At 55.6% G+C, this 27096-nt stretch overlaps 1 protein-coding gene across 1 annotated transcript; it reads left to right on the forward strand.

Annotated features, from left to right (window-relative positions):
* The first annotated feature begins 18475 nt into the window (after nucleotides 1-18475).
* Nucleotides 18476-26675, forward strand: DOK2 (docking protein 2). The gene is made up of 5 exons (XM_029064648.2): nucleotides 18476-18722; nucleotides 20571-20852; nucleotides 21499-21607; nucleotides 22943-23127; nucleotides 25570-26675. The coding sequence occupies exons 1-5, from the start codon at nucleotides 18660-18662 to the stop codon at nucleotides 26239-26241; spliced, it is 1311 nt and encodes a 436-aa protein (XP_028920481.1). The 5' UTR covers nucleotides 18476-18659; the 3' UTR covers nucleotides 26242-26675.
* The last annotated feature ends 421 nt before the right edge of the window (nucleotides 26676-27096 follow it).

Consider the following 27096-nt stretch of genomic DNA (forward strand, 5'->3'; position numbering starts at 1 on the left):
GCTCCGCCACTTGTCGGCTGTGGGACCGTGGGCGGGGTCACTTCACTTCTCTGTGCCTCGGTGACCTCATCGGGAAAAGGGGGATTAACTGTGAGCCTCAGGTGGGACAACCCGATTACCCCGTATCTACCCCAGCGCTTAGAACAGTGTTCTGCACATAGTAAGCGCTTCACAGATCCCAACATTATTATTATTATTATTATTACAGAGTAGGCGCTTAACGAATACCATAATGAGAAGAAGAAGAAGAAGTATGTATCTATAATTCTATTGAAAGTGATGCTGTTTACTTGTTTTGATGTGCATGTATCTCTGGTTCTATTTATTCGTATTGACGCCTGTTTACTCGTTTCGATGTGTACGTTTGTATTTATTCACCTTGATGCCTGTTTACTCGTTTTGCTGCGTATCTATCTATAATTCTATTTGTTCGTATTGATGCCTGTTTATAACGTTGGTATTTGTTAAGCGCTTACTATGTGCAGAGCACTGTCCTAAGCGCTGCGGTAGACACAGGGGAATCGGGCCGGCCCCCGTGGGGCTCACGGTCTTAGTCCCCATTTTGCAGACGAGGTCACTGAGGCCCAGAGAAGTCAAGCGACTTGCCCAAAGTCACGCAGCTGACAAGTGGCCGAGCCGGGATTCGAACCCATGACCTCTGACTCCATAGCCCGGGCTCTTTCCACTGAGCCACGCTGCTTGTGCTGTGTATATATCTATGATTCTATTTATTTATATCGAGGCCCGTTTACTCGTTCTGCTCTGTAGGTATCTATAATTCTCTTTATTCATATCGAGGCCCGTTTACCCGTTTTGATGTCTGCCTCCCCCCCCTCCTAGACTGTGAGCCCGGTCTGGGCAGGGATCGTCTCTCTTTGTTGCTGAATTGAACTTTCCAAGCGCTTAGTACAGGGCTCTGCTCACAGTGAGCGCTCAATGAATCCGATAATAATGATAATGTTGGTATTTGTTAAGCGCTTACTATGTGCCGAGCACTGTTCTAAGGGCTGGGGGGGACCCGGGGGAATCAGGTCGTCCCGCGGGGGGCTCACAGTCTTCATCCCCATTTTACAGATGAGGGAACTGGGGCCCAGAGAAGTGAAGTGACTCGCCCAAAGTCACACAGCTGACGAGTGGCCGAGCCGGGACTCGAACCCACGAACTCCGACGCCAAAGCCCGTGCTCTTTCCACCGAGCCACGCTGCTTCTCTACTGAGCCACGCTGCTTCTCTTAATGAATGAACGATTGAATACTGAGCGCGCTTCCTGTGTGCGGCGCTCCGTCTCGGCCGTATTTGCCTTTGACACCGGACCTCCTTGTTCCTCCAGAGCGGGACCCCGGGCTCCACCCCGACACACCTCTGGACTCGCCTACTGACCGTCCTCCTCATTTGGTTTGCATTCCTTGCTCTCCCGATGTTGAATGAGAATAACTGCGGCGTTCGCTGAGCGCTCACCGTGTGCCCAGCACCGTTCTAAACGCTGTCACGGGGGACTCGCGGTCTTCATCCCCATTTTACAGATGAGGAAACTGAGGCACAGAGAAGTTGAGTGGCTTGCTCAAGCTCACACAGCAGACGAGGGGTGGAGCCGGGATCAGAACCCACAACCCCTGACTCCCGAGCCCGCGTTCTCTCCGCGAGGCCCGAGCCGGCGGGGGGAGAATGTACGGGTATCGGCTTCGGTCTCTCCTCGAATCATTTACCCTCTGAAGGGGGACTGCAGGAGCACATTCACTCAGTCCGTCGTATTTATCGCGCGCTTACTGCGTGCGGAGCACTGTACCGAACGCCAGGAACGTACAGTTCGGAAACGGATGGAGACGACCCCCGCCCGGCGACGGGCTCGCGGTCTAATAAGCGGGCGAGCATCCAGTCGTGAAAATAACGGAAGATGAGATATCGGTAGCGAGCTCCAGTCGATCAGTGGTGTTTATAAAGTGCTTAATATATGCAACAATAATGGCGTTGGTATTTGTTAAGCGCTCACTATGTGCAGAGCGCCGGGGTGGACACGGGGGAATCGGGTTGTCCCCCGTGGGGCTCACGGTCTTCACCCCCATTTTACAGACGAGGTTGCCGAGGCCCAGAGAAGTTCAGCGACTTGCCCAGAGTCGCCCCGCTGACAAGTGGCCGAGCCGGGATTCGAACCCACGGCCTCTGCCTCCAAAGCCCGGGCTCTTTCCACTGAGCCACGCTCTAAGCGCTCGGCAGGGAGCACGTGAGGTTGGAAGGATGGTGGAGGAGGGAGAGTCGAGAGCGAGGGACGGCAGGGCCCCGGCGGAGCCGAAGCCCGGGGGAGGAAGCTAATCGATTAAGAGCCCGGAGGACAATTGTCGGGAGCTTTTTCATTTTGCTCAAGACCGTGGGGAGTTCTTGAGGGGAGGTGACGTTGCCTCGTTTAGGCGTTTTATTTAGATCGCCCGAACCTGTCGGGCGTTATTCTTTCCAGGTGTTCTCCCTTCCCTCCCGCCCGAACGGCTCCCATCCCCGTCGGGACCCTGCTCTTCCTTCGCTAGACCGTCGCGTCCTCTTCGTCCTCTCCCCTTCGAATCTCGGCTCTGCCACTTGGCAGCTGTGTGACCGTTCTTAAGCGCTGGGGGAGATACAGGGCCATCGGGTGGTCCCACGTGAGGCTCCCGGTCTTCATCCCCGTTTTCCAGATGAGGGAACTGAGGCCCAGAGAAGCCAAGTGACTCGCCCACAGTCCCACGGCTGACAAGCGGCAGAGCCGGGATTCGAACTCATGACCTCTGACTCCCAAGCCCCGGCTCTTTCCACTGAGCCACGCTGCTTCTCTTGTAGGCGTCCCGGCGCTGGCACATAGTAAATGCTTAACAAACGCCACAGTTATTATTATTATCATCATCAACACCCCCGGCCATCCTCAGCTCTTACGAATGTATTTTTATACCCATCCCCAGCACTTGTGTTTATGAGTTTATCCCACTCTACATTCGATTTTTAGTCGGAGATTTGAAAATACGCTTATTCTGTCTCTCTCTGTCAAAGCGTTAACTCCGTGAGCTGGGATCGGTCAGCCAGCTGATGGAGAGGAGCGGCGTGGCCTAGTGGAAAGAGCACGTGCGTGGGAGCCAGAGGTTCTAATCCTGGCCCTGCCCCGTGTCTGCTGTGTGACCTCGGCCAAGTCGCTTCACTTCTCTGGGCCTCGGTTCCCTCATCTGCAAAATGGGGATTAAGACTGCGAGCCCCCCATGGGACGTGGCCCATGTCCAAGCTGATTTCGCTCGTATCTCCCCCAGCGCGTAGGACGGTGCCTGGTACATTGCTTAACAGATACCATTTAAAAAAGAATCGGCGATATTCATTAAGCTTTTACGCTGTGCAAAACACCGTACTAAGCACTCGGGAGTTGACGACTGATCCCGGCCCACGAGGGGTTTTCAGTGTAGTGGGAGAGACAGGCGATAAAATACGTTACAGAGAGGGGAAGCGGCGGAGTGTGAGGATAGGAAAACAAGTGCTGTGGGGCTAAGGAAGATAGAACAATTATGGTATTTGTCAAGCATTTGCGATGTGCTAAACACTGTACTAAGTCCTGGGGTAGCTATAAGCTAATCGTCAGCTGTGTGACTGCGGGCAAGTCACTTAACTTCTCGGTGCCTCAGTTACCTCATCTGGAAAATGGGGACGAAGACCGTGAGCCCCCACGTGGGACAACCTGATTCCCCCGTGTCTCCCCCAGCGCTTAGAACGGTGCTCGGCGCATAGTAAGCGCTTAACGAATACCAACATTATTAAGAGGGGACACCGTCCCAGTCCCACACGGGGCTCACAGAATTAATCGATCTCCATTTTCCAGATGAGGTAACTGAGCCACGGGGAAGTCACGTGACTCGTCCAAGGTCACGTGCGGACGAGTGGCGGAGCCGGGATTAGAACCCAGGTCCTCTCCAGACCGCTGAGGACAAGGAATGTGTCCGTTTGTTGTTGGGCCGCACTCGCCCAAGCGCTCAGTACGGTGCTCCGCGCACAGTAAGCGCTCAATAAATACCACCGAATGAGTCGAATGCATATTACGGCGAGAGCTGGGATGAGAACCCAGATCTCCTGGCCCCTGATAATAATGTTGGCTTTTGTTAAGCGCTTACTACGTGCAGAGCGCTGTTCCAAGCGCTGGGGCAGATACGGGATAATCAGGTTGTCCCACGTGAGGTTCGCAGTCTTAATCCCCATTTTCCAGGTGAGGGAACTGAGGCACAGAGAGGTTAAGTGACTCGCCCACAGTCCCCCAGCTGACGAGTGGCGGAGCGGGGATTCGCACCCACGACCTCCGACTCCCAAGCCCGGGATCTTTCCGCTGAGCCACGCCGCCCCTAGCCCCGTGCTCTTTCTACTCGAATACTTTCTTTGCAGTCGATTAAATGGAAGGGAAGCCTGAGGCGGAGAGAGACCAGGAGATAAACGGGAGACTAGAAGGGAGGCTTTAACGGGAACCGGTTAAACGGCGATTAGATCTGGCAGCGACTGCGTAGTTGTTGGGGGGGGGGGGGGCGTGAAAATGAAGGGGAAGGATCTATTATATGTTACTGAGGGCAAACTGGCGAGGCCTAGAAGTAGATTGAATGTGGGAGAGGGAGAGAGGTGTCAAAAACCACCCCAAGGTGAAGAGGAAAGGAACGGGGACGATAGGTACCGTGATCCAAGTCGTTCTACCGACGTCGTTGGCAACGGTATCAATCGTGGGCGCCTTTCCTGGTCACCTGAGTCAACGACAGATTTATAAAATGTAATTCCTGCCCAAGAGGAGCCAGGGAAAAAGTTAGCGAGGAGAAAGGTTTCAAGACGAAGACGAGGTGCTCGGTTGGGGCGTCATTTCTAGTCTGCGAACTCGGGGGCAGGGAGCGGGTCTGACGACTCTCTTGGGCTCTCCCAAGCGCCTAGGACGGTGCTCTGCACGCAGCAAGCGCTCAATAAATTGTCTGATAGTCGGTTCGAGGTCCTGATCAACCATCTAAGCGAAGCTGTCCTAAAGGCGGGAGAAAATATGGGGCGGATGCTGGAGATCGAGATTTGGAACCTACCCGCACGTAGACGTCGAAAAGAATGTCATCTGATAAGTTCACGGACGAATCGATCGATCAGCCGCGCAGTGTATCGAGCGCTCACTCTGTGCTTCCCTATCCCTTCGTCAGTCTCGCACCACTAACCCACGGCCCCGGATCGCCTCGCAGTCCGCTTCCTCCGCTCCTGTGTTCGAGCCGCAGAGGACCGCTGGCGGAAATCTACGCCTCAGGGCGACCTCGGCCATCTTAAGCTCCTCCTTGCGTGCTTTAACTCCGCCCCCTCCTCCGCCTGGCAGAACAGTTTCTCCATCCCAAGTGACCCCCATGCCCACTGCCCTCGCCATTTGTTCCAGACATCTAGCTCCCTCCTCAAACCGCCGCCTCTCCTGTCCCTTGCCTTTTCCTCTCCATCTGAATTGCTACCCTGTTAATCCAAGCTCTTCTCCTCCCCCGCCTTGACTACTCAATCAGCCTCCTTGCTGACCTCCCTGTCTCCCGTCTGTCCTCACTCCGGTCCCTTCTTCACTCTTCTGTCCAGGTCATTTTCCGGCGAAAACGTTCGGGCCGTTCTTTCCCGATCCTCAAGAACCTCCAGTGGTTGTCCATGCGTTGGCTTTAAAGCCCTCCATCACCTTGCCTCTTCCCACCTCACCTCGCCTCTCTCCTTCTACAACTCAGCCGCACACTTGGCCCCTCCAGCGCTGACCTCCGCACTGTGCCTCCATCTCGCCTGTGTCATCGCTGACCCCTTGCCCGCGTCCTTCCTCTGGCCTGGAACGTCCTCCCTCCTCAAATCTGACAGAAAATGACTCTCCCTCACTTCAGAGCCTCACGGAAGGCACACCTCCTTCAAGAGGCCTTCCCAGATAAGCCCCACTTTTCCTCATCTCCCACTCCCTTCTGTGTCACCCTTGACCTGCTCCGTTTGCTTTCTCCCCCCTCAACCGGCCCTACGGCGCTTATGTACATATCTGTAATTTTATTTACCTGTGTCGATGTCCGTCTTCCCCCCGAGACTGCGAGCTTGTTGCGGGCGGGGATTATCACTGTCTATTGTTGGACTGTACTTTCCCCAGTGCTTAGTACAGTGTTCTCCACACATTACGCACTTAATAAACGACTGAATGCGTGAACGAATGCTCTCCCACCACAACCCAGGCCGCACACTTCGCTCCTCGAATGCCACCCTTCTCGCTGTCCCTTGATCTCGTCTCTCTCACCGCCGACCTCTCGCCCAAGTCCTGCCTCCGGCCTGGAATGCCCTCCCTCTTCATATCTGACAGACGGTTACTCTCCCCATCTTCCAAGCCGACTGCTTAGTAGTGCCAACTGCTGAACATGGTAAGCGCTCAATAAATATCACTGCTCCGTATTTAATAACGTTGGCATTTGTTAAGCGCACGCTACGTGCCGAGCGCTGTTCTAAGCGCTGGGGTAGATACGGGGTAATCGGGCCGTCCCACGTGAGGCTCACAGTTGATCCCCATTTTACGGGGGAGGGAACCGAGGCACGGAGAAGTTAAGTGACTCGCCCACGGTCACCCAACTGACGAGTGGCTGAGCCGGGATTCGAACTCGTGACCGCCGACTCTGACTCAGTACGAAGGACTTGGGAGAGTACAAGACAACAGTAAGCAGACACATTCCGTGCCCACAGCGGGCTCTGGAGGGTATGGTGGGGTCAAGGGATTTTTTTTTTTTCCCAGGTAGGGAAATCCTGGACAAGTCGAAGGCAGGGGGAAGGAGCCTGGTGATGGGAAAAGGTTGAAGATAGGAGCGAGAGTGAAGTAAGCCCGTCGATTAGACTGTAATGGTAATAACGATGGTATTTGTTAAGCGCTTACTATGTGCCAAGCACTGTTCTGAGCTCTGGGGTAGACACAGGGTAATGAGGTGGTCCCACTTGGGGCTCACGGTCTTCATCCCCATTTTCCAGATGAGGTCACTGAGGCACCGAGAAGTGAAGTGACTTGCCCAGTCCCACAGCTGACGGGCGGCGGAGCCGGGATTAGAACCCCCGACCCCCGACTCCTAAGCCCGTGCTCTTTCCACTGAGCCCGTCAATGGGCAGGGATCGTCTCCGTCTGTTGCCGAATTGTACATTCCAAGCGCTTAGCACAGTGCTCTGGACCTCGTAAGCGCTCAATCAATACGATCGAACGAACGAATGAAGCGGAGGGTCAGAACAAAGATTTTCAGGAGGCGAGAGGAGCCGAGGCCCAAGGCCTATAGAGAGGGCGGCCTCCTCTCCCCGCTGCCCGGTCAGTTTAGCGTTCCGCTGCGTAGATATGATGCAAAACAATATAACGTAATGTGGAATATCGTATCCCTGTTTCCAATTAGAAATGTACACGAGGCTTCCCCACAGCTCACGGGCAACGGGGCGGTGGCCGAATTAGGTCCAGTAACCTACCAGGAGCTCAGTCTCCTCGGTACCCAGGCCCCCTCTGGCTCCGGATTCACTGAACAGCCACAGTATCCTGGGTGCGGCACAAAGCAAACAGTGGATTTAGTTGCGACTTCCTACGGAACGGGATTCCCAGGAACATCCCAGGAGGCCCGGAGAAGACTCGCCTGCCGGGTCAAGTCGAAAGGCCAAACGGCGGCGGAAAACGGTTTGGCCATGATGCCAGGTCGGGGCTCGGGAATGAAGATCGCGAGCTCCTCGGGGGACGGGGTTTGCGTCTCTTTCCCCCGCTGGCGTATTCTTTCCCAGCGCTTAGTACGGACCCCGGCTCGTGGTAAATGCTTAAATAAATACTACTGCTGCTAAAGAAATCGGGAGAGGATTCCCAGTGGCCGTTTCTGATGGCTTCCCAGTGAAGCGGCACGGGCTCAACGTGTAGCGCAGGGGCCTGGGAGTCAGAAGGAGCTGGGTTTTAATCCCGGCTTTGCCGCTTGTCCGCTGTGTGACCTGGCCCAAGTCACTTGACTTCCCTGTAAAATGGGGATTAAGACAGCGAGCCCCTTGTGGGACAGGATCGTGTCCAATCCGCGTAGCTCTGTCCCACCCTAGAGAAGCAGCGTGGCTCAGTGGAAAGAGCACGGGCCTTGGAGTCAGGGCTCATGAGTTCGAATCCCGGCTCTGCCACTCGTCGGCTGTGTGACTGTGGGCGAGTCACTTCGCTTCCTCTGCGCCTCAGTTCCCTCATCTGTAAAATGGGGATTAAGACCGTGAGCCCCACGGGGGACGACCTGATTCCCCTTATGTCTACCCCGGCGCTTAGAACGGTGCTCGGCACATAGTAAGCGCTTAACAAATACCAACGTTATTATTATTATTAATACAGTGCCTGGTTAATGGCGCTCAGAACAGCGCTGGGCACATAGTAAGTGCTTAACAAATGCCATCATCATTAGGATTATTATTATTATTAAGCGCTTAACAAATTTGTCATCGTTGTTGTCTTACGCTGTCGAGCCGCGCCCGACCCGTAGCGACGACATGGACACGTACCTCCCGGAACGCCCCACCTCCAGCTGCAAATACCATGAACACATTTTAAAAGGAGATCTACCCGATCGTCGTCTTCAAGAGTCTCCATAAACCTTTCGGCTTCCTTTCCGTTATTTTTAATGATACCCGTTGGGACCTTACTACGTACCACACACCGTACTGAGCGGCGGGGTAGTCAGATAATCTGGCTGGACACAGTCCCCGTCCCTCACGGAGCTCACGGTCTAAGAAGGAGGGAGGAGAGTTTAATCTCCACGGTACAGTTGGGGAAACCGAGGCAGAGAGCAGTGACTCGCTCGAGGTCACACCGCAGGCAAAAGGCAGAGGTGGGATTAGAACCCGGGTCCTCTTGCTCCCTCTCCACTGGGTCTCTCCGCTCCCCATCCTTCCGTTAGGCCACGCTCCCGGTGCCCTCTGTTCGCCGTTCTTCCAGGGGCTCAGTCCAGTGCTCGGCACACGGTAAGCGCTCGATAAATACGATCGAATAAATGAATGAATGAATGAGCCTGTTCGTTCTCTATCATTGCGCCCTGTTTCCGCTCTTGATTTTCCCAAACAGATCTCCCTCTCCGCTCTCAGATTGCCGGCCACCCTAGGGACAGGGAACGCGTCTGATTCCCACACGTGTATTCTCTCCCAGTGCTTACTACGGTGCTCCGTACCCACTAAGAACTTAATAAATGCTATAACTCCGTCTTGATTCTTCTCCTTCCAGTCGCTGCTGATACCTTTCATCTGTAAAATGGGGATTAAGACCGCGAGCCCCACGTGGGACATCCCGATTCCCCTGTGTCTCCCCCAGCGCTTAGAACAGTGCTCGGCACGTAGTAAGCGCTTAACAAATACCCACATTATTATTATTATTACTATTACCTTTCTCGAGTACCCTCTCCTCAGCTTCCCAAATCCACATTCCTCCTCCTCCTCTCCTTTAAAGCCTTTCTCACACATCCCTCCCTCCTGGAGGCATTCGCTGATTAATCCCCTCGCCGTGGTCCCATTCGCTCAGCCCTCTCCACCTTCTTGCCTGTCAACGGCTGGTTTGTTATTCCGTTTATTATCCACTTATATACATTATATTTATTCTCACACCCTTTTAAAAACGATCGTATTACTCAATCCGTGCCGTTCATCGTCCTCGCTCTATCTTGAACTCTTCGAGGGCGAGGCGAACGTCTCGATGAGAGGCGGCGCGGTCTAGTGGGAAAAGCCCCGGGAGTCAGAGGATGTGGATTCTGGTCCCGCCTCCGCCATTACCTGCTGGGTGAACGCGGGCAAGTCACCTAATTTCTCTGGGCCTCAGTTTCCTCTTCTATATATGCCGTTCATCAGTTTTAGTTGATCATTTCATGAGCAGTTTGGAGAATCTATTCCGTTCAAATTACATAAATGGTTCCTCGGCGTTGACGGCCCTCGAAAAACCCAAGTTTTTCCCAACCCGTCCCGCCTCGTCCCAACGGTCCAGCTTTTCAGACTTGAGATTTGCCATTTCCAAAGGTATCGAATGTCGTCTTCAAAAGGTCTCCCCGACTTAGACTGCGGACCCCATCTTGATACTGTCGTATCTCCCCTCCCCAACATTTAGTAACAATCGTAAGGTTGGTATTTGTTAAGCGCCTACTATGGGCAGAGCACTGTTCTAAGCGCTGGGGGAGACACGGGGTCATCAGGTTGGGCCACGTGCGGCTCACAGTCTTCACCCCCGTTTTACAGATGGGGTCGCCGAGGCACAGAGACGTTAAGTGACCTTGCCCACAGTCCCACAGCTGACAAGCGGCGGAGCCGGGATTCGAACCCATGACCTCTAACTCCCAAGCCCGGGCTCTTTCCACTGAGCCGCGCCGCTTCTCTACAGTGTCCGGCACAGAGTAACCTTCTAACAAAGCAGCGTGGCCTAGTGGAAAGAGCACGGGCCTGGCTTCGAATCCCAGCTCTGCCGCGGTTTGCTCTGTGACCTTGGGCAAGTCACTTTACTTCTTTGTGCTTCAGTTACCTCCTCTGTAAAACGGGGATCAAGACCGTGAGCCCCATGTGGGATAGAGAAGCAGCGTGGCTCAGTGGAAAGAGCACGGGCTTAGGGGTCAGAGGTCATGGGTTCTAATCCCGGCTCTGCCACTTGCAGCTGCGTGACTTTGGGCGAGTCACTTCACTTCTCGGTGCCTCGGTTCCCTCATCTGTGAAACGGGGATTACGACTGTGAGCCTCACGTGGGACAACCAGATCACTCCGTGTCTGATTTGCTATCGTTCCAGTGGGATGTTCTTCCCCTCGATTCTATTTATCGCCATCGTTCTCCTCCGTCCGTCTCCCCCGATTAGACCGTGAGCCCGTCAGAGGGCAGGGACCGTCTCTGTCCGTTGCCGACTTGTCCATTCCAAGCGCTTAGTCCAGTGCTCCGCCCATAGTCAGCGCTCAATAAATACTGTCGCATGAATACCCCAGCACTTAGAACAGCGCATAGTAAGCGCTTAACAAATACCAACGTTATTACGTGGACTCTGTCCAACCTGACGATTTTGTATCTACCTTAGCGCTCAGCACAGTGCCTGTCAAATAGTAAGTGATTGAAAAATGCCATAATTATTATTATTATTATTAACCTCTCGTCTACTTTCTCTACACATTTAGTACCCTACAATCCTCCGTGGGCGTTAAGACACTCAGTAAATCTGTTGATTCTGCCGATGACAACCAGGTGAACGAGCACCGCTGCCTTACGTCTGCTCGGTTCCCCGTTTCCGTCCATCCAAGATCTGGTCCTTCCTACCCCGCTGGGCGTGAGCAGCTGTAGCGCGGGACGGGAGGGTCTCTCGGTATCGAGCTCTTCTCGTTCGACCTCGGTTGGATCAAGGCCAGGAGAGGAACCCAGGGATCCTGCTCTAACCTCGGCCTGGGCGTGCCGTGGCGGGGCGGCCCCGTGGACGGGCCTGGGCGGCAGAAGGATCTGTGTTCGAATCCCGGCTCCACCACGTGTCCTCTGCGCGGCCTCGGGGAAGTCACTTCACCCCTCTGGGCCTCCAGCTGGGGGACCGTGGGCAAGTCACTTAACTTCTCCGTGCCTCGGTCACCTCATCTGAAAAGGGGGATTGAGAACGCGAGCCTCACGTGGGACAACCTAGCTATCCCGGCGCTTAGCACGTAGTAAGCGCTTAACAAAAACCAACACTGTTGTTATCGTGATTAGAAAGGGGATTACGATCGCGAGGCCCACGGTGGACGCGGACTGCGTCCGACCCGACTTGCCCGCATCCACGCCGTCGCTTAGAAGGGCGCTTGGCACCTGTTAAGCGCTTAACCGGTATTATCATTACCGCTATTAGACGGGTGATGCCTGAGCCGGGTCCCCCAGGGCCCTCGGCGGTTGGCGGAAATCCCCTTGGCACACCCGGGAAGGGTCGGTCGTGCGATCCGCCACCCCTCCTGTTTCGGAAGTGGACTTCTGGGCAGAGGGGAGTGATTTGGCCACCGGTTTAGGGAATATTTAGGAATCCCGGATTGCTGTAATTTATAGAAATGGCAGAAATCTGGGCCCAGGGTGGGTGGGCCACTGAAGCAGCGTGGCTCGGTGGAAAGAGCCTGGGCTTCGGAGTCAGGGGTCGTGGGTTCGACTCCCGGCTCTGCCACTTCCATCCATTCATTCAGGGGTATTTATTGAGCGCTTCCTATGTGCGGAGCACTGTACTGGGCGCTTGGAATGGACAAATCGGTAACAGATAGAGACGGCCCCTGCCCTCTGACGGGCTTACGGTCGAATCGGGGGAGACGGTTGTCAGCTGTGTGACTGTGGGCGAGTCACTTCACTTCCCTGGGCCTCAGTGACCTCATCTGGAAGATGGGGATTGACTGTGAGCCTCACGTGGGACCACCTGATGACCCTGGATCTCCCCCAGCGCTTAGAACGGTGCTCGGCACAGAGGAAGCGCTTAACAAAGACCACCGTTATTATTATTGTGTGACTGTGGGCAAGTCACTTAACATCTCTGTGCCTCAGTTACCTCATCTGTAAAATGGGGATTAACTGTGAGCCTCACGTGGGACAACCTGATTACCCTGTATCTATCCCAGCGCTTAGAACAGTGCTTAGTAAGCGCTTAACAGATACCAACATTATTATTATGATGATGATGATGATGATTTAAGCCGGATCTGGCAGCCTCGGGCGCCCCCCTGTGGCGCCGAGAGGAATGTCACCCGTGCAACTGTCCATTTTGGACGCCGAGCAAATCCAGCGCTCAGAACAGTGCTTGGCACATAGTAAGCGCTTAACCGAAGCCGCCGTCATGATTATTACTGAGCACTCACTGTATGCAGAGCAGTCGGTCCCTCCAAGCTCCTTGAGGACTGGGAATGTGCCCGCGACTAACTCTCTTCCCCTCTTCGAAGCCCCGCTGAGAGCTCACCTCCTCCAAGAGGCCTTCCCAGACTGAGCTCCTCCCCCTTTTCCCTCTGCCTCCCCCCCTTCACCTCCCCTCAGCTAATCCCCCCCTTTCCCCCTCTTTCCCTCTGCTCCTCCCCCTCTCCCTTCCCCTCCCCTCAGCACTGCGCTCGTCCCCTCATTCCTATAGATTTCTATTTCCCCATTTATTTTGTTAATGAGGTGTACATCCCCTTGATTCTATTTATTGCTATTGTTTTAATGAGATGCACACCCCCTCGATTCTATTTACTGCTGTCGTTTCTGTCTGTCCGTCTCCCCCGATTAGACCGTGAGCCCGTCAATGGGCAGGGACCGTCTCTATCCGTGGCCGATTTGTCCATTCCAAGCGCTTGGTCCAGTGCTCTGCGCACAGTACGCGCTCAATAAATACTATCGAATGAATGTAATATATAATATACAATGAATTATAAATGTAATTACTATTATAATATATGTAATATGTATCATGTAGCACTTAGTAATAATAATGTTGGTATTTGTTAAGCGCTTACTACGTGCAGAACGCTGTTCTAAGCCCTGGGGTAGATACAGGGTAATCGGGTTGTCCCACATGGGGCTCACCATCAATCCCCATTTCTTAGATGAGGTAACTGAGGCCCAGAGAAGCGAAGTGACCTGCCCACACTCACACAGCTATGTGGCAGAGCCGGGATTCGAACCCATGACCTCTGACTCCCAAGCCCGGGCTCTTTGCGCTGAGCCACGCTGCTTCTCTTAGCGCGGTGCTCTACTCCCAGTAAGCACTCGTTAAATACGATCGACTGGCTGACTATTCAGCGCTTGGGCGAGTACAGTATAACAACGTAACAGACACGTTCGCTCTCACACTGAGCTTACCATCACGGCACTAAGCGCCCGGAAGAGTACGATACAACCGAGTCGCCCACAACGAGCTCAATCCATCAACCGTATTTACTGAGTGCTTAGTATCTGCAGAGCACTGCGTTAAGCTCTTGGGAGAGCCCAGTAGAGTAAGACGATACTTTCGACGGTGGAATCCTATTCACGTCTGGGAACGTGACCGAAAAGACCAATGCGTGATCGAGGCTCCCTTCTGAATTTCTTCGCTTACAGACAGTTCCTCCATGTGATCGTGGGTTCGTCCCATCTGTCCCCGAATGTTCGTTTTTGAATCCGCCCCCCCGGCGTCCCCAATCTTTGCCGAGCCTCTGTTCAAGGAGGGTAGCCCCTCTTCTGCCTATTCTACTTAGTTGCCACTGATTCTATTTAGTTGCCGTCGGTTTTTACGAGCTGTGCTTCCCCTCGACTCTATTCATTGCCATCGTTCTTGTGGGCGAGTCTCCGCCGATGAGACCGTGAGCCCGTCAAACGGCAGGGACCGTCTCTGTCTGTTGCCGACTTGTTCGTTCCAAGCGCTCAGTACAGTGCTCTGCACAGAGTAAGCGCTCAATAAATACTATTGAATGAATGAATAGGCCGGTCAGTCTGTCGAGGGGCTCTCAAGACATTCAGGGCTTTGTCACGTTGCCTCAGTGAGGCAGGCAATTGTATTTATTGAGCACCTACGGTGTGCAGAGCGCCGTATTGAGGGCCTGGGAGAGTACAGGATAACACAACAGCAGACACATTCCCTGCCCACAACGAGCTTACAGTCTAAAGGGAGAGACAGGCATTAACGTAGATATAAACGAAATTACAGACGTGTACGTAACTGCAGTGGGGCTGGGGGGGGGGGGGAATGAATAAAGGGAGCAGGTCAAGGCAGTACAGAGGGGAGTGGGAGAAGAGGAAAGGAGGGCTTAGTCAGGGAAGGCTTCTTGGAGGAGATGTGCCTGCAGGAAGGCTTTGAAGTTGGGGGAGAGTGATCATCTCGGAGAAGCAGCGTGGCTCAGTGGAAAGAGCCCGGGCTCGGGAGTCAGAGGTCCCGGGTTCGTATCCCGGCTCTGCCTCTTGTCAGCCGTGTGACCAGTCACTTCACTTCTCTGGGCCTCAGTTCCCTCATCTGTCAAACGGGGATTCACTGTGAGCCTCACGTGGAACCACCCGATGACCCCGTATCTACCCCAGCGCTTAGAACAGCGCTCTGCACACAGTAAGCGCTTAATAAGCGCCAACGTTATTATTATCACGATTATCTGTCAGATATGAGGAGAGAGGGCGTTCCAGGCCAGAGGCAAGACGCGGGCGAGAGGTCGTCAGTGAGATAGACGAGATCGACGTGCACGGAGAAGGTTAGTGTTAGAGGAACCAAGTGTGTGGGCGGGGTTGTGAAAGGAGACTGGTAAGGTGAGGTAGGAGGGAGCAAGGTGAGGGAATGCTTTAAAGCCAACGGCGAGGAGGTTCTGTTTGATGTGGAGGTGGATGGGCGACCACTGGAGGTTCTTGAGGAGTGGGGAGACACGGCCTGAACATTTTTGGAGAAAAATGATCCTTGCGGGGAGAGTGAGGAGTGGACTGTAGTGGCGGGAGACAGAAGGCTGGGAGGTCAGCAAGGAGGTTGATAAGTAATCAGGCAGGATAGAATAAGTACTCGGATTAACGTGCTAGCGGTTAGGACGGAGAGGAGAGGACAGATTTTAACAGGGTCGTGAAGGTCAGAGCTACAGGATTTAGTAATGGATTGAATAGGTGAGTGGAATGAGAGAGCGGAGTCAAGGATCACGCCAAGGTTACGGGCTCGTGAGACGGCAAGGATGGTGGTGCTGCCTACAGTCGGGGGAAGGACCGGATCTGGGTGGAAAGATAAGGAATTCTGTTTCAGATGTATTAAGTTTGCAGTAATGGTGGAACCTCCAAGTAGAGATGTCTTGAAGGCAGGAGGAAATGTGCGACTGCAATTAGGCCTGGAGATGTAGATGTGGGGATCATAAGCCCAGAGGTGGCACTTGAAGCCCCGTGAGCAAATGCGTTCTCCAAGGGGATGAGGGTAGATGGAGAATAAAAGGGGACCGAACCTTCAAGGCCATTCACAGTTAGGGGATGGGGGACAGAGGAAGAGCCCGTGAAAGAGACTGAGAAGCGGCAGCCGGAGAGACGGGAGGAGAACCAGGAGAGGCCAGTGTCAGTGAAACTGAGGTCGGATAATGTTCCCAGGACAAGGGGGATGGTCGATGGTGTCGAGGGGGTCCGAGAGATCAAGGAGGATTAGGATGGAATAGAAGCTACTGGATTTTGCAAAGAGATCATTAGTGACCGAGATCCACGGGTGATCAAGGTCGTACGGAACCACGGCCAGAAGCTGAGGACTCTGGTCTTCTGAATCTCACCTCTGGACTTGGACGTTAAGAGCATGGGAGGAGGGGGGGAGATATGATTGAGGGAGCAGAAAGTAGACCGCACCTTACGCGTGGTGTGTTATTAGCCTCCCGATCTAGCTCCCAGAACGGGCAGTGGAGTCTGGCAGAGTCGTGGCCATGGCACATGGGGGCCTGCTCCCCTTGGAGTTATTCTGGATCTGTGTGGCTGACAGATCGAGCCCCGAGCCTGAAGACGCCGTTTCCCAGGAGAACAGTCACTTCCTCTGCCGGGCCTCAGGGCCTCAGGTTCATGCAGACGGGGGCTGTCGCACCGACCCTTTTTTAAAGTGGTATTTGTTAAGTGCTTCCCGTGTGCCAGGCCCTGTTCTAAGCCCTGGGGTAGATGCAAGGCCTTCAGGTTGGACACAGTCCAAGTCCCACATGGGGCTCACGGTCTCATTCCCCATTTTGCAGATGAGGTAACAGACGCAGGGAAGTCAAGTGACTTGCTCAAGGTCACGCAGCAGACCAGCGGCCGAGTTGGGATTAGAAACAGGTCCTTCTGACTTTCGGACACGTACTCTGCCCACAAGGCCAAGCTGCTTCTCTTATTGGTATTTATTAAATGCCCGCTACGTGCCGGGCAAGCTAATTGGGTTGGACAATTGGTTGGCTCCAGGTCCCGCGCTCTAACCACTAGGCCATGCTGCTTCTCGAACTGGCGGGGGGAGGGGAGGGCCTCATCTCACTTCCCCCGGAGGACACGGTGTCACTCCCCATTGGCTCTCGGTGACTGTCTCTCGGGGAGGATGCGCTCTTCCCCGGGGACTCATCTCTTTGAGGGCCGAGGACTCTTGGGACGTGAGGTTAGCTTTGCCACCGTGCTGACTCTCTGCTCCGTGCTTCGCGCTCTTCTGCATTCTGAATTTTTCTTAACCACCTCATTTACCCTCATGGAGTCTGGGGCCCTAAAAGGTTGCCGATGGTCCGGTGTGAGCGACGGTCGCCCAGCTAGGCGTCTTCAAGTAAAATGGGGATGAAGACTGAGCCCCACGTGGGACAACCTGATTCCCCTGTGTCTACCCCAGCGCTTAGAACAGTGCTCGGCACATAGTAAGCGCTTAACAAATACCAACGTTATTATTATTATTATTATTATTATTAAGGAACGCTCCCGGAGGAGAGAATCCAGCTGACTCTCCACTTTCACCCTCGGTCACTCAATGATAGAGAAGCAGCGTGGCGTAGTGGATGGAGCACGGGCCCGGAAGTCAGAAGAAGGTCACGGGTTCCAATCCCGACTCCGCCACTTGTCTGCTGGGTGACCTTGGGCAAGTCGCTTAACTTCTCTGTCCCTCAGTTACCTGATCTGTAAAATGGGGATCGAGTCTGTCAGCCCCATGTGGGACAGGGACTGTATCCAACCTGTATCCATCCAGTACAGTGCCTGGCACATAAGAATAATGTTGGTATTTGTTAAGCGCTTCCTCTGTGCAGAGCACCCTTCTAAGCGCTGGGGGAGATACAGGGTCATCAGGTCGTCCCACGTGAGGCTCGCGGTTAATCCCCATTTTCCAGATGAGGGAACTGAGGCCCAGAGAAGTGAAGTGACTTGCCCACGGTCACACAGCTGACAAGTGGCAGAGCCGGGAATCGAACCCATGACCTCTGCCTCCCAAGCCCTGGCTCTTTCCACTGAGCCACACGGTAAGCCCTTAACAAAGACCAAAATTATTACTATGAATTACGATTATCTACTGAGTGTTTACTGGGCGCCATACGGGGCGCTTGGGAGAGTACGACAGAGTTGGTAGACCCGTCCCCTGCCCGCAAGAAGCTGACATCACTGCCAGTAAATTAGATCAGCCGCGTGCAGGAGGCAGCTTTGCTAACCACCACGAGGCACGTCTTGAGCCACGTCTGCTCGTCTGGACGGATGCCTATTTCTCTCCCGTCCGGGGTGCGTCTGCGAAAGGATTCTTGGTCTAAAAGTGTCGCTGTGGGTCTAATATCACCTCTGGACAATCGTGCCTCTTTTCACGAAGGCGTGGTCCCTTTTCAGCCCCCTGAACGTATCCGTAGGCCAGTGGTTATCCGTATCCGTGCTCGGCCGTGCCCGGTTCGAGCGTGCAGACGAATCCGCGTATCGAGGGGCTCGGCGCCCGCAAGGCAGAGGGCATTTCGGCTGCCGGGTTAGGTGTCTCTTCGTGTGTGCGTGTCTGTGACGCTCCGTGACTGGGTAAGCGAGCTTCAGGGAGCTATAGCTGACCTCGGCGCACTCTCGACGCAACCCCTCCTCACTCAAACTGCTACTGCCTTTTTTTTTTTTTTAGCTCAGGATACAGGAAGCCGAAGTGTGAAACTCAGTCATCAAAAATACCACACGCCCCGTCGTCAGTCAGACCGAAGAGCGCGACGCAGGGGAGTCCAGGAAGCAAGGAGACTCATTTGAGAGAAAGGGGGGCAGAAGCGGAGAAGAGAGGTCGGCCAGGCGGGGGGACTTGAGAAAGTCGGAGGCAGGGACGGCGAGATGGTCAGGAGATGGATGAGGTGGCGGTGAAGCAGGGTTTCCTGTACCTTCAGCAGCAGCAGACGTTCGGGAAGGTAAGGCCAGGCCCGGGGACGGTCAGGCCGAGAGCGGGAGAGAGAGAGGAGGCTGCTGAAGGGGAGATCTATAGGCTACCATCGCCACCCGCCACCCCGCTCTTGGCTCACCCCCGTTGAGGCAACCTCGGGAGCACGGCTGCTCTCTCCAGAGATCTGCCGGCTCACGGTGGGGTGGGCAGTCACCCCTCTACCCCCGCTCTCTCGACTCTGTTCCTCTTCCTGCCCTCCCGGGCGGGGAGAGAGAGATAGTGACTGCGTGCACGCTTGAGAGAGAAAGAGAGAGAGAGTGAAGCTTTCTGCCTTCCCTGGGAGACGAGTCCCCTGCCTTAAAGCGCAGCGGGAAGTGCAGGGGTTGGATGGGACGGAGTGGCAGGTCGGGGGAGGGGGAGAGAGAGAGAGAAAAGCTTCCCAGCTTTCTAGGCTCTCCAGGGTGAGGCTTGAGTGCTGTTTCGGGCTTCCCCGTGAGCCCAAAACCTCTCTATCCTCCTCAGAGGAGGAAGTGGCTGCTTCCTTCCCACCCACACCCAGAGGCTTCCCTCTTCCCCAAACCCCTGTCCTAGGGAGAGAAGGCACAGAGGGAGAAGGGAGGGCACAGAAGGTTCCCCAAACCAAAGCCTTCATTCCTCCTAGGATGTAGATAACGTATTCACCAACTAACCCGTGGTCGGGCCTGCTCTCTATCCTCGTCTCGGCAGTTCTCCTCCCGCTTCTCTGTCCCTCTTCTCTGCTATCTCTCCCCGAGTCGAGTGGGCTCGGCGCGTGTGTCCCGACACCTGCCGGCGCGCCTGCCCGCCTCTCTTTACTCTGGGTTCCTCACTCTCGCGAACTGGGTCTGGTTTTTTGGCTGCTCTTTTCCTCTCCGCCTCACTCATCCTCTCACCTTCTTTTTTTTTTTTTTTTTGGTCACACTCGATTTCCGCCGTCTCACGGTATCTTACTGTCTCAGTCCCTGGTGCTTCTCGCTGTCGAGTTTCTCACAAGCGTCGCCTTTCTTCCACTCTCTTCCTTCTCTCTTTTGCTTCCCGACTTCTGCCATCTCTGATGGCTTAAATCAACTGGTAGCATTACGCCACTTGTCAGCTGTGTGACTGTGGGCAAGTCACTTCACTTCTCTGTGCCTCAGTTCCCTCACCTGGAAAATGGGGATGAAGACTGTGAGCCTCACGTGGGACGACCTGATGACCCCGTATCTACCCCAGCGCTTAGAACGGTGCTCTGCACACAGTAAGCGCTGAACAAGTACCAACATTATTATCATCATTCTTATCCACTGTGTGCAGAGCACCAAATTAAACACATGGGAGAGTCCAAAACAGCAAGAAGGCACAGTCCCCGCCGTCAAGGAGCTGTCTTTCCTGCTCTTTCTACCTCTTAGCACCGCCTCTCAAAACGATCCCTTCCTCATAGTTTTGAAGCAGCGTGGTCTAGTGGATGAGGGCACGGGCCCGGGAGTCGGAAGGTCATGGGTTCTAATTCCGACCCCACCACTTGTCTGCTGTGTGACCTCTGGTGAGTCACTTAACTTCTCTGCACCTCAATTACCTCATCTGAGAAAAATGGGGATTAAGAGCGTGAGCCCAGTGTAGGACCGGGACTGTGTCCGACCTGGTCTAGCTGTATCTACTTCAGGGATTAGAACAGTGCTTGGCACACAGTAAGTGCTGAACAAGTACCGTGATTATCATCATCATTATTATTAAGTGGGAGAGGGACTGTATCCAACCCGGTGAGCTTGTATTTACCCCATCTCCTAGTGCCCGGTACAAAGTAAGTGCCTAACGTCTACCCCGATTATTAATTATTATTTCCTCTCCCCGACTCTGACACCGTCCGCCCTCGGCTCAGAAATGGAAGCGGTTCTGGGCCGTACTCTACGGAGAGTCGGGCTCCTCCTCGGCCCGACTGGAGCTGCAGGAGGGACCCGAGAAGGCCCGCCGAGGGGAAGCGGCCCGGCGGGTCATCCGCCTCAGCGACTGCGTTAAGGTGGCGGAGGCCGGAGGAGAGGCCGGGAGCCCTCGGGACACCAGCCCCTTCCTGTTGGAGACCACGGAGCGCCTCTCCCTGCTGGCCGCTCCCAGTTTGGAGTGCGGAGACTGGCTCCAGGCCATCTGCCGTCTGGCCTTCCCGGTAAGGACTGGGGAATCCACGGTGGGCGGGGGCGGGGGCAGCTGCGAGAGGAAGGAGAAGCGTCGGAGGAGGGAGCGGCGGATACCTGAGGGTGGGAAACGGGGAATGACATTGCCGAAGGGAGGCCAGGGCAGCTTCCACGGGGGATGTTTGGAAGGCCGGGCCTCCCCCTTGGGGTGGGCTGTAGAGTCAATGGGATGTTCTGCGGGATCCCGGACGATGGAGCCCTTCCCCCGGCGGCCCCCCACCCCCACTCCAGAGGTGGATTTGCCTCCCAGAGCTTCCACATCGCCCCAGCTCAGTCCGTGTCCTTTCCTCACCGCAAGGATGTTAGGTCTGGCCGGGACTGGTAGGGGGGCCAGAACTAGGTAAGGCCTATGTGGTCGAGGTAGCCGCAGAGGGCTCCCCGAGGGCTCCCCGAGGGTTCCGGGAAAACGTCTAGCGGACCCAGATTGTTCAGCGGTCCTCGCGGGAAGGATACGGGCCTTTCTCTCTCGGCTTTTGAGGACGCCCGGTCGCCGGGGGTTCGGGGAGGGTGGCGATGGTGGTGGTCATCGTCGCGTGAGGGAGGGCGGTTCCTCAGGTGGGACTGGAGTGACGGGGAGAGGTCGGACTCATTCTCATTCTCACCCCCCCCCCCCCCCAGATGCAGAGGGGCGAGTGGAGGGAGGCAGCCGGGCAGGAAAGCTACTCGGCACAGTTGCGGGACTCTCCCTGCATGGAGGAAAATTCCCTGTACAGCAGTTCGGGTGCAGGTAAGGGAAGGTGGGGCTCAGGCGGGACGATGCCCAAAGACCAGAACTCTCTCTAAAGGTGGAGAGCGCCAGGAATATTGCAGGGGGAGACGAGGAGGAGGGGAGACCGGGCCGGGCCTGAGTACGGCCTCGTCAGCCACCCACTCGCTTCCTGCCTTGTGGTTCCCCCGCTGGGCTCTGGCCCCGACTCGCCTTATCAGCCCAGCCCCATCGCTTCCGGGCTCAGCCCCGAGCAGCGGGCCCGGGGGCGGTCCCGTCAGCCCGGAGCTGGGAGAACAACCCCACCGGGGGCTCGGGATGGCCTAGTGTCCGGAGACACTGAAGGAGGTTGAGCTGGCAGAGGTTCAGGACTCTTCCCTGTCCCATCCCGGGAAAGGAACTTGCCTTTCCCCGGGGGCCCGCAGAGCCGAGCAGATGATTGGTGACGGTGGAGAGTCAGCGCGGGCTTGAGGTTCCGGGGAGCCATTTTCCATCTGACAGGCTCTTCCTCCGGCTCAGGGATCTTGGAAGTAGGGTGACGGGCAGGTTAGGCCTGCTAATTATAATGATAACTGTGGTATTTGTTAAGAACGTATTATGGGGCCAGGCACTGTGCTAAGCACTGGGGTAGATACGGGATAATTGGATTAGACACAGTTCCTGTCCCACATGGAGCTCACAGTCTTCACCCCCATTTTACAGATGAGGGAACTGAGGCACAGAGACGTTAAGTGACTTGCCCAAGGTCACACAGCAGACAAGTGGCAGATTGGAATCAGAACTCAGGTCCTCCGAATCCCAGGCTCGCGCTCTCCCAGGCTTGCCCGCTTTCCATTAGGCCACGCTGCTTCTGACGCCGCGGCCCTGGGTCGCTCAGAAATCCCACGAGAGGTCTGTGGGTTGTGGGCAGGCAGGCAGCGGAGAGGGGAAGGGCAAGGCGGCACAGGATCACTGGGCGGCTTGGCCCGAGGGAGGCAGGGAAGGGTCCTGAATGGGCTTGGCGGGGTCGGTGGGGGGGGACGGGAGGTGGTCAGGAGGCTGTGAGCCACCGGCAGCCCTGGCAGCAGCAGGAAGGAAGTGGGCACAAGGCTTCAGGTGTCTGCGGCTGGGGCACGACGCGTAGCGGGGCAGGTGTGGGTTGGTCAGGTGCCAGGAGCGGGGGCTTCGGTGGGGAGATTCTGCTCCTGGCTGCGCCCTTCCGGCTGCTGTTTCTTCAGCCTCCCCTCGAACCTGCCCGCCGGTCGGCTGGCCGGGTGACATCACCCTCCTGGCTCCCTCCCCTTCCCACCTCCTGCTCCCTCTCCTCCGGCTCTGAGCAGAGATGAGATGCCAAGGCCGGTTCTCTCTCCCCCACAGCGCTGCCCTGCAAGGAGTTTGCCGTCAAGGTGCGACGGACGGATGCGAGCGAGCGATGCCGGCTGAGGGGATCCTACGTCTTGCGGACAGGGGAGAGCGCCCTGGAGCTGAGGCGGAGCTCTGAACCCGGGAAACAGCTCTACACTTGGCCCTACAGATTCCTACGGCGCTTTGGGAGGGACAAGGTAACGGGCGACGGGGTGGCCGGGGTTGTGTGTGGGGGTGGCGGGGAGGGAGGCCTGGCAGAGAGAGGGCAGGAGACAGAGGAGAGAAGCGACAGGGAGAGCGGGAAAGCGGAAGGGTACGAGGGAAGAAAGTGGACAAAGAAGGATAAGGGTGGAAAGATGGAAAAGTGCGACATAAAGAAGGGTGTGGAAAGGTGGGGGGAGAATTTTGGAGGGAGAGGGAAAGCCAGTCAGCCGGTCAATCGGATTTACTGAGTGTTTACCGTACTTAGCGCTGGGGCGAGTACAGACTATAATACAAAGACACGTTCCCTCCCCGAAATGAGCTTACGGTATAGAGGACAAACTTCCAGAATAGAGAGTGAAGGGTACGAGGAATCTCGTCAGACAGGAAGTGTGTGTGCTTGGGTGTGTGTGTACGGACACAACACGGCACAGGCACCGGGTCGATAGAGTTAGGAGAGGAGGACAGGAACATTAGAATCAATACAGCGGCCAATCAGTCAGTGGTATTTATTGAGCATCTACTGGGTGCCAAACATCGTGTTGAGCATTTGGGAGATCTCATAATAATAATAGTAATAGTATTTGTTAGCTCTTACTACGTGTCAGGCACTCTACCACTAAGCTCTGGGGGGATACAAGTAAATCGGGTTGCACACGGTCCCTGCCCTCCACGGGGCTCACAGTCTTAATCCCCATTTTACAGACGAGGTAACTGAGGCTCAGAGGAGTTAAGTGATTTCCCCAAGGTCACACAGCAGACACGCGGAGTAGGCTGGATCAGAACCCCGGTCCTTCTGACTCCCAGAGCCGTGGTCTATCCAGTAGGTCATGCTGCTTCTCAACCGTAGGACTAGGGGATATGAGCCCTCAAGAAGCTTACCAGCTGGTAGAGAAGCCAGAGGCTGAAATGAATTCAAGATAGGGGAAAGAAGGAAAAGGGGATTTATACATAAATTGGAGCTGAAGTGATAGGGTATGATAATAATAATAATGATTGTGGAATTTGTTAAGCATTTACTCTGTGTCAAGCAATGTATTAGGCGCTGGGGTAGATGCCCCCCAAAATCAGGTTAGATTCAGTCCCCGTGTCACATGGGGCTCACAGGCCAAGTAGGAGGGAGAACAGGTGTGGGACTGACATTTTACAGATGAAGAAACCGAGGCACAGAGAAGTCAAGTGACTTGCCCTAAGTCACCCCGCATCAAATGGCAGAGCCGGGATCGGAACTCAGGCCCTCTGACATCCAGGCCCATGCTCTTTCCACTAAACCACGCTGCTTCTCAGATATGGAGGAGCAGCGCGGCTCAGTGGAAAGAGCGCGGGCTTGGGAGTCAGAGGTCGTGGGTTCTAATCCCGGCTCCGCCACTTGTCAGGTGTGTGACTTTGGGCAAGTCACTTCACTTCTCTGGCCCTCAGTTTCCTCATCTGTAAAATGGGGATGAAGACTGTGAGCCCCATGAGGGACAGTGTGATCACCTTGTATCCCCCAGCGCTTAGAACAGTGCTTTGCACGTAGTAAGCGCTTAACAAATACCGACATGATTATTACATGTACCAAAGTTCGCTGGGTGGCTGTGAGTACTAAAGCGCTCATGGGACGTGGAAGTGCCGAACAGGGAGCGGTAGGGTCGGTGGGGAGGGAAAGTGGAGAATAGAAGTAAGGATGGTGAGAATTAATCGGGGAAGGCTTTTCGGAGGAGATGCGATTTCAGAAGGGCTTTGAATACGGGGACAGCTGGGGTCTACTGAATTTGAAGTGCAAGAGGGAGTTTCCAGGAAGAGCACAAAGCCAGCGTGGGTCAATGCGGCCCATAACCACTGCCCGACGGTCCCACCGGAGGGTGCTTGGAGGATCGGTGTGATCGATCAATCAATCTGTCGATCGATCTGCGGTATCGAGCCCTTACTGCGTGCAGAACACTGTTCTCAGCTCTCGGGAAAGTACAGTATAGCAGAGTTGGGAAACACATTCCCTGTCCACAAGGAGCTTACAGTGTAGAGAAGAAAAGGAGATGAAAACTTTCTTTCCTTCCTTCCTCGACATTCATCCTCATCTTCAGTTATCAACTCATTTCCCAGCTCTCGTCCACGAATTACTCCAAATCCTTCTTAAATCTACGGATTAATTCTGCTTGCCCAACCTCCCCGTGTAGCCAACTTCGCAGGCTTACCCACGGCTGGGTGAAAAAGCAAAGTTAAAAGAGAGGGTGGGCAAAGAGAAGGAAAGAAAGTGGGTGGGGGAAGGAGAAGGAGGAGAAAACAGAGTAACTGAAAGGGAGACGGAGGAGGATGGGAGGAAGAAAGCCTGGGTGTTGGGGAGGAGGGAGCAGAGAAAGGAGGGGAGGCAGAAGTTGCCCATCTAGTGGCCTAGGTTCCCCTCCCCGGTTCCCCCCGTCGGGATCGGCTCGGTAACACCCCACTCCATTGCTCCCCAGGTGACCTTCTCCTTTGAGGCTGGACGGCGTTGTGCCTCCGGTGAGGGGAGCTTCGAGTTTGAAACCCGGTTGGGCAATGAGATCTTTCTGGCTCTGGAGAAGGCCATCTCCGCCCAGAAGAACTCCGAGTCTTCTGGACCTCCGGTTCAGCCCGTTCTGATCCCTGCCCCCCCGCGGCCCGAAAGCCCGTATTCCCGGCCCCACGACTCCCTCCCACCCCCATCCGCCACCCCAGCGGCCCCTCCCCAGCGTTCTCGGCCTCCGGAAGGGGACTACGCGGTGCCTTTCGACACCGTGGCTCGGTCGCTGCTGAGCAACAGTTTCAGGGGGCTCCTGGCCAACTCTCCCCAGGCTCCCCAGCCCCCCAAACCTCCCCGGTCCCCTCCGGCCGACCCTCTGTACGACAGCATCGATGAGCGCCCCTCCCTTCCCGACCCCATCTACGACGAGCCCGAGGGCATAGCCGTGCTGACCCTGTACGACAGGCCCCAGGAGCCCCAGGGGGAGGCCTGGAGGAGGCAGGCCATTGCCGATGGCCCTGGGGAGGAAGGTGCCCAGCTCTCCTACAACCTCAAGAGGGAGGACCGTGTCCCGCCCTCGTCCGGAAGCCGCTCTGGTTGGCCCCAGAGATCCGAATACGACAACGTGATTTCCAGGAAGGGCCCACGCTGAAAGAAGGATGGACTCGTGGGGTGGGAGTAGGTGGTGAAGGGGTGGGGACAGGTGGGATTTCAGCACTGGCTCGGCCCTCTTGCTCCCTGACCCCCCAACGTACCCTGACTCCGCTCTCTCTGAGGCAGGGGCGGTCCTCCCGGGCTGAGCCTTCTCATCGGGGGCCCTCCCTGGATAGGCGGGTAGCCAAACGGGAGAGATAGGCCGGGACGCTCTCTCCTTTCCCTCCTCCGGCCAGCCACCCCGGACCAGGGTGGCTTCGGGGTACAGGCCGAAAGGGGCTTCTAACAAACCACCCTCCTTCGCCCCGTCGCCCCGCGGGCGGCCGGTGCCCGCGGGGCACACCGCCGTGGTCCAACTCAAGCCGGAGGAAGATAGCTGCGGCTGGCGCCGGTTCTCTGGATATCTTTCTGGCATTAAAGCAATCTCTGAAATGTCTCCGTGTGGTCAGTGGCGTGGGGGCAGAGGCCCCCACCGACCTTGGGTTAGCCCTCCCGCTGGAACTGTTGCCCCGGGCCTCTCTCTCGGGGAGCTGAACGTCCTGCCGGGAGACTCTGAGGCCTGGAGGAGCGTGGATACCAACGCCTGGTGTGAAGGTAACGGGCTGGGGGGGGGGGGGGGACCCGGTTGCCGCGAACAGGGAAGAGTCAGTCAATTCGGTGGCCCTAGGAGATGACTCGGCTCCTAATCTTGCTTCTGGGATTTGCCGAGCGTGGCTGCCTGATGGGGTGTGTTTATGGAGCAGGACGATAATAATGACGGTATTCGTTAAGCCCTTACTATGTGCCAAGTTGTTCTGCTTCTTAAATTCCACACCCCCTCGGCCTCGTCGCCTCTCCAACCCGGGACCGGTGA

Source organism: Ornithorhynchus anatinus, chromosome 5 (genome assembly GCF_004115215.2).
Source record: "Ornithorhynchus anatinus isolate Pmale09 chromosome 5, mOrnAna1.pri.v4, whole genome shotgun sequence".
NCBI classification, from domain to species: Eukaryota; Metazoa; Chordata; class Mammalia; order Monotremata; family Ornithorhynchidae; genus Ornithorhynchus; species Ornithorhynchus anatinus.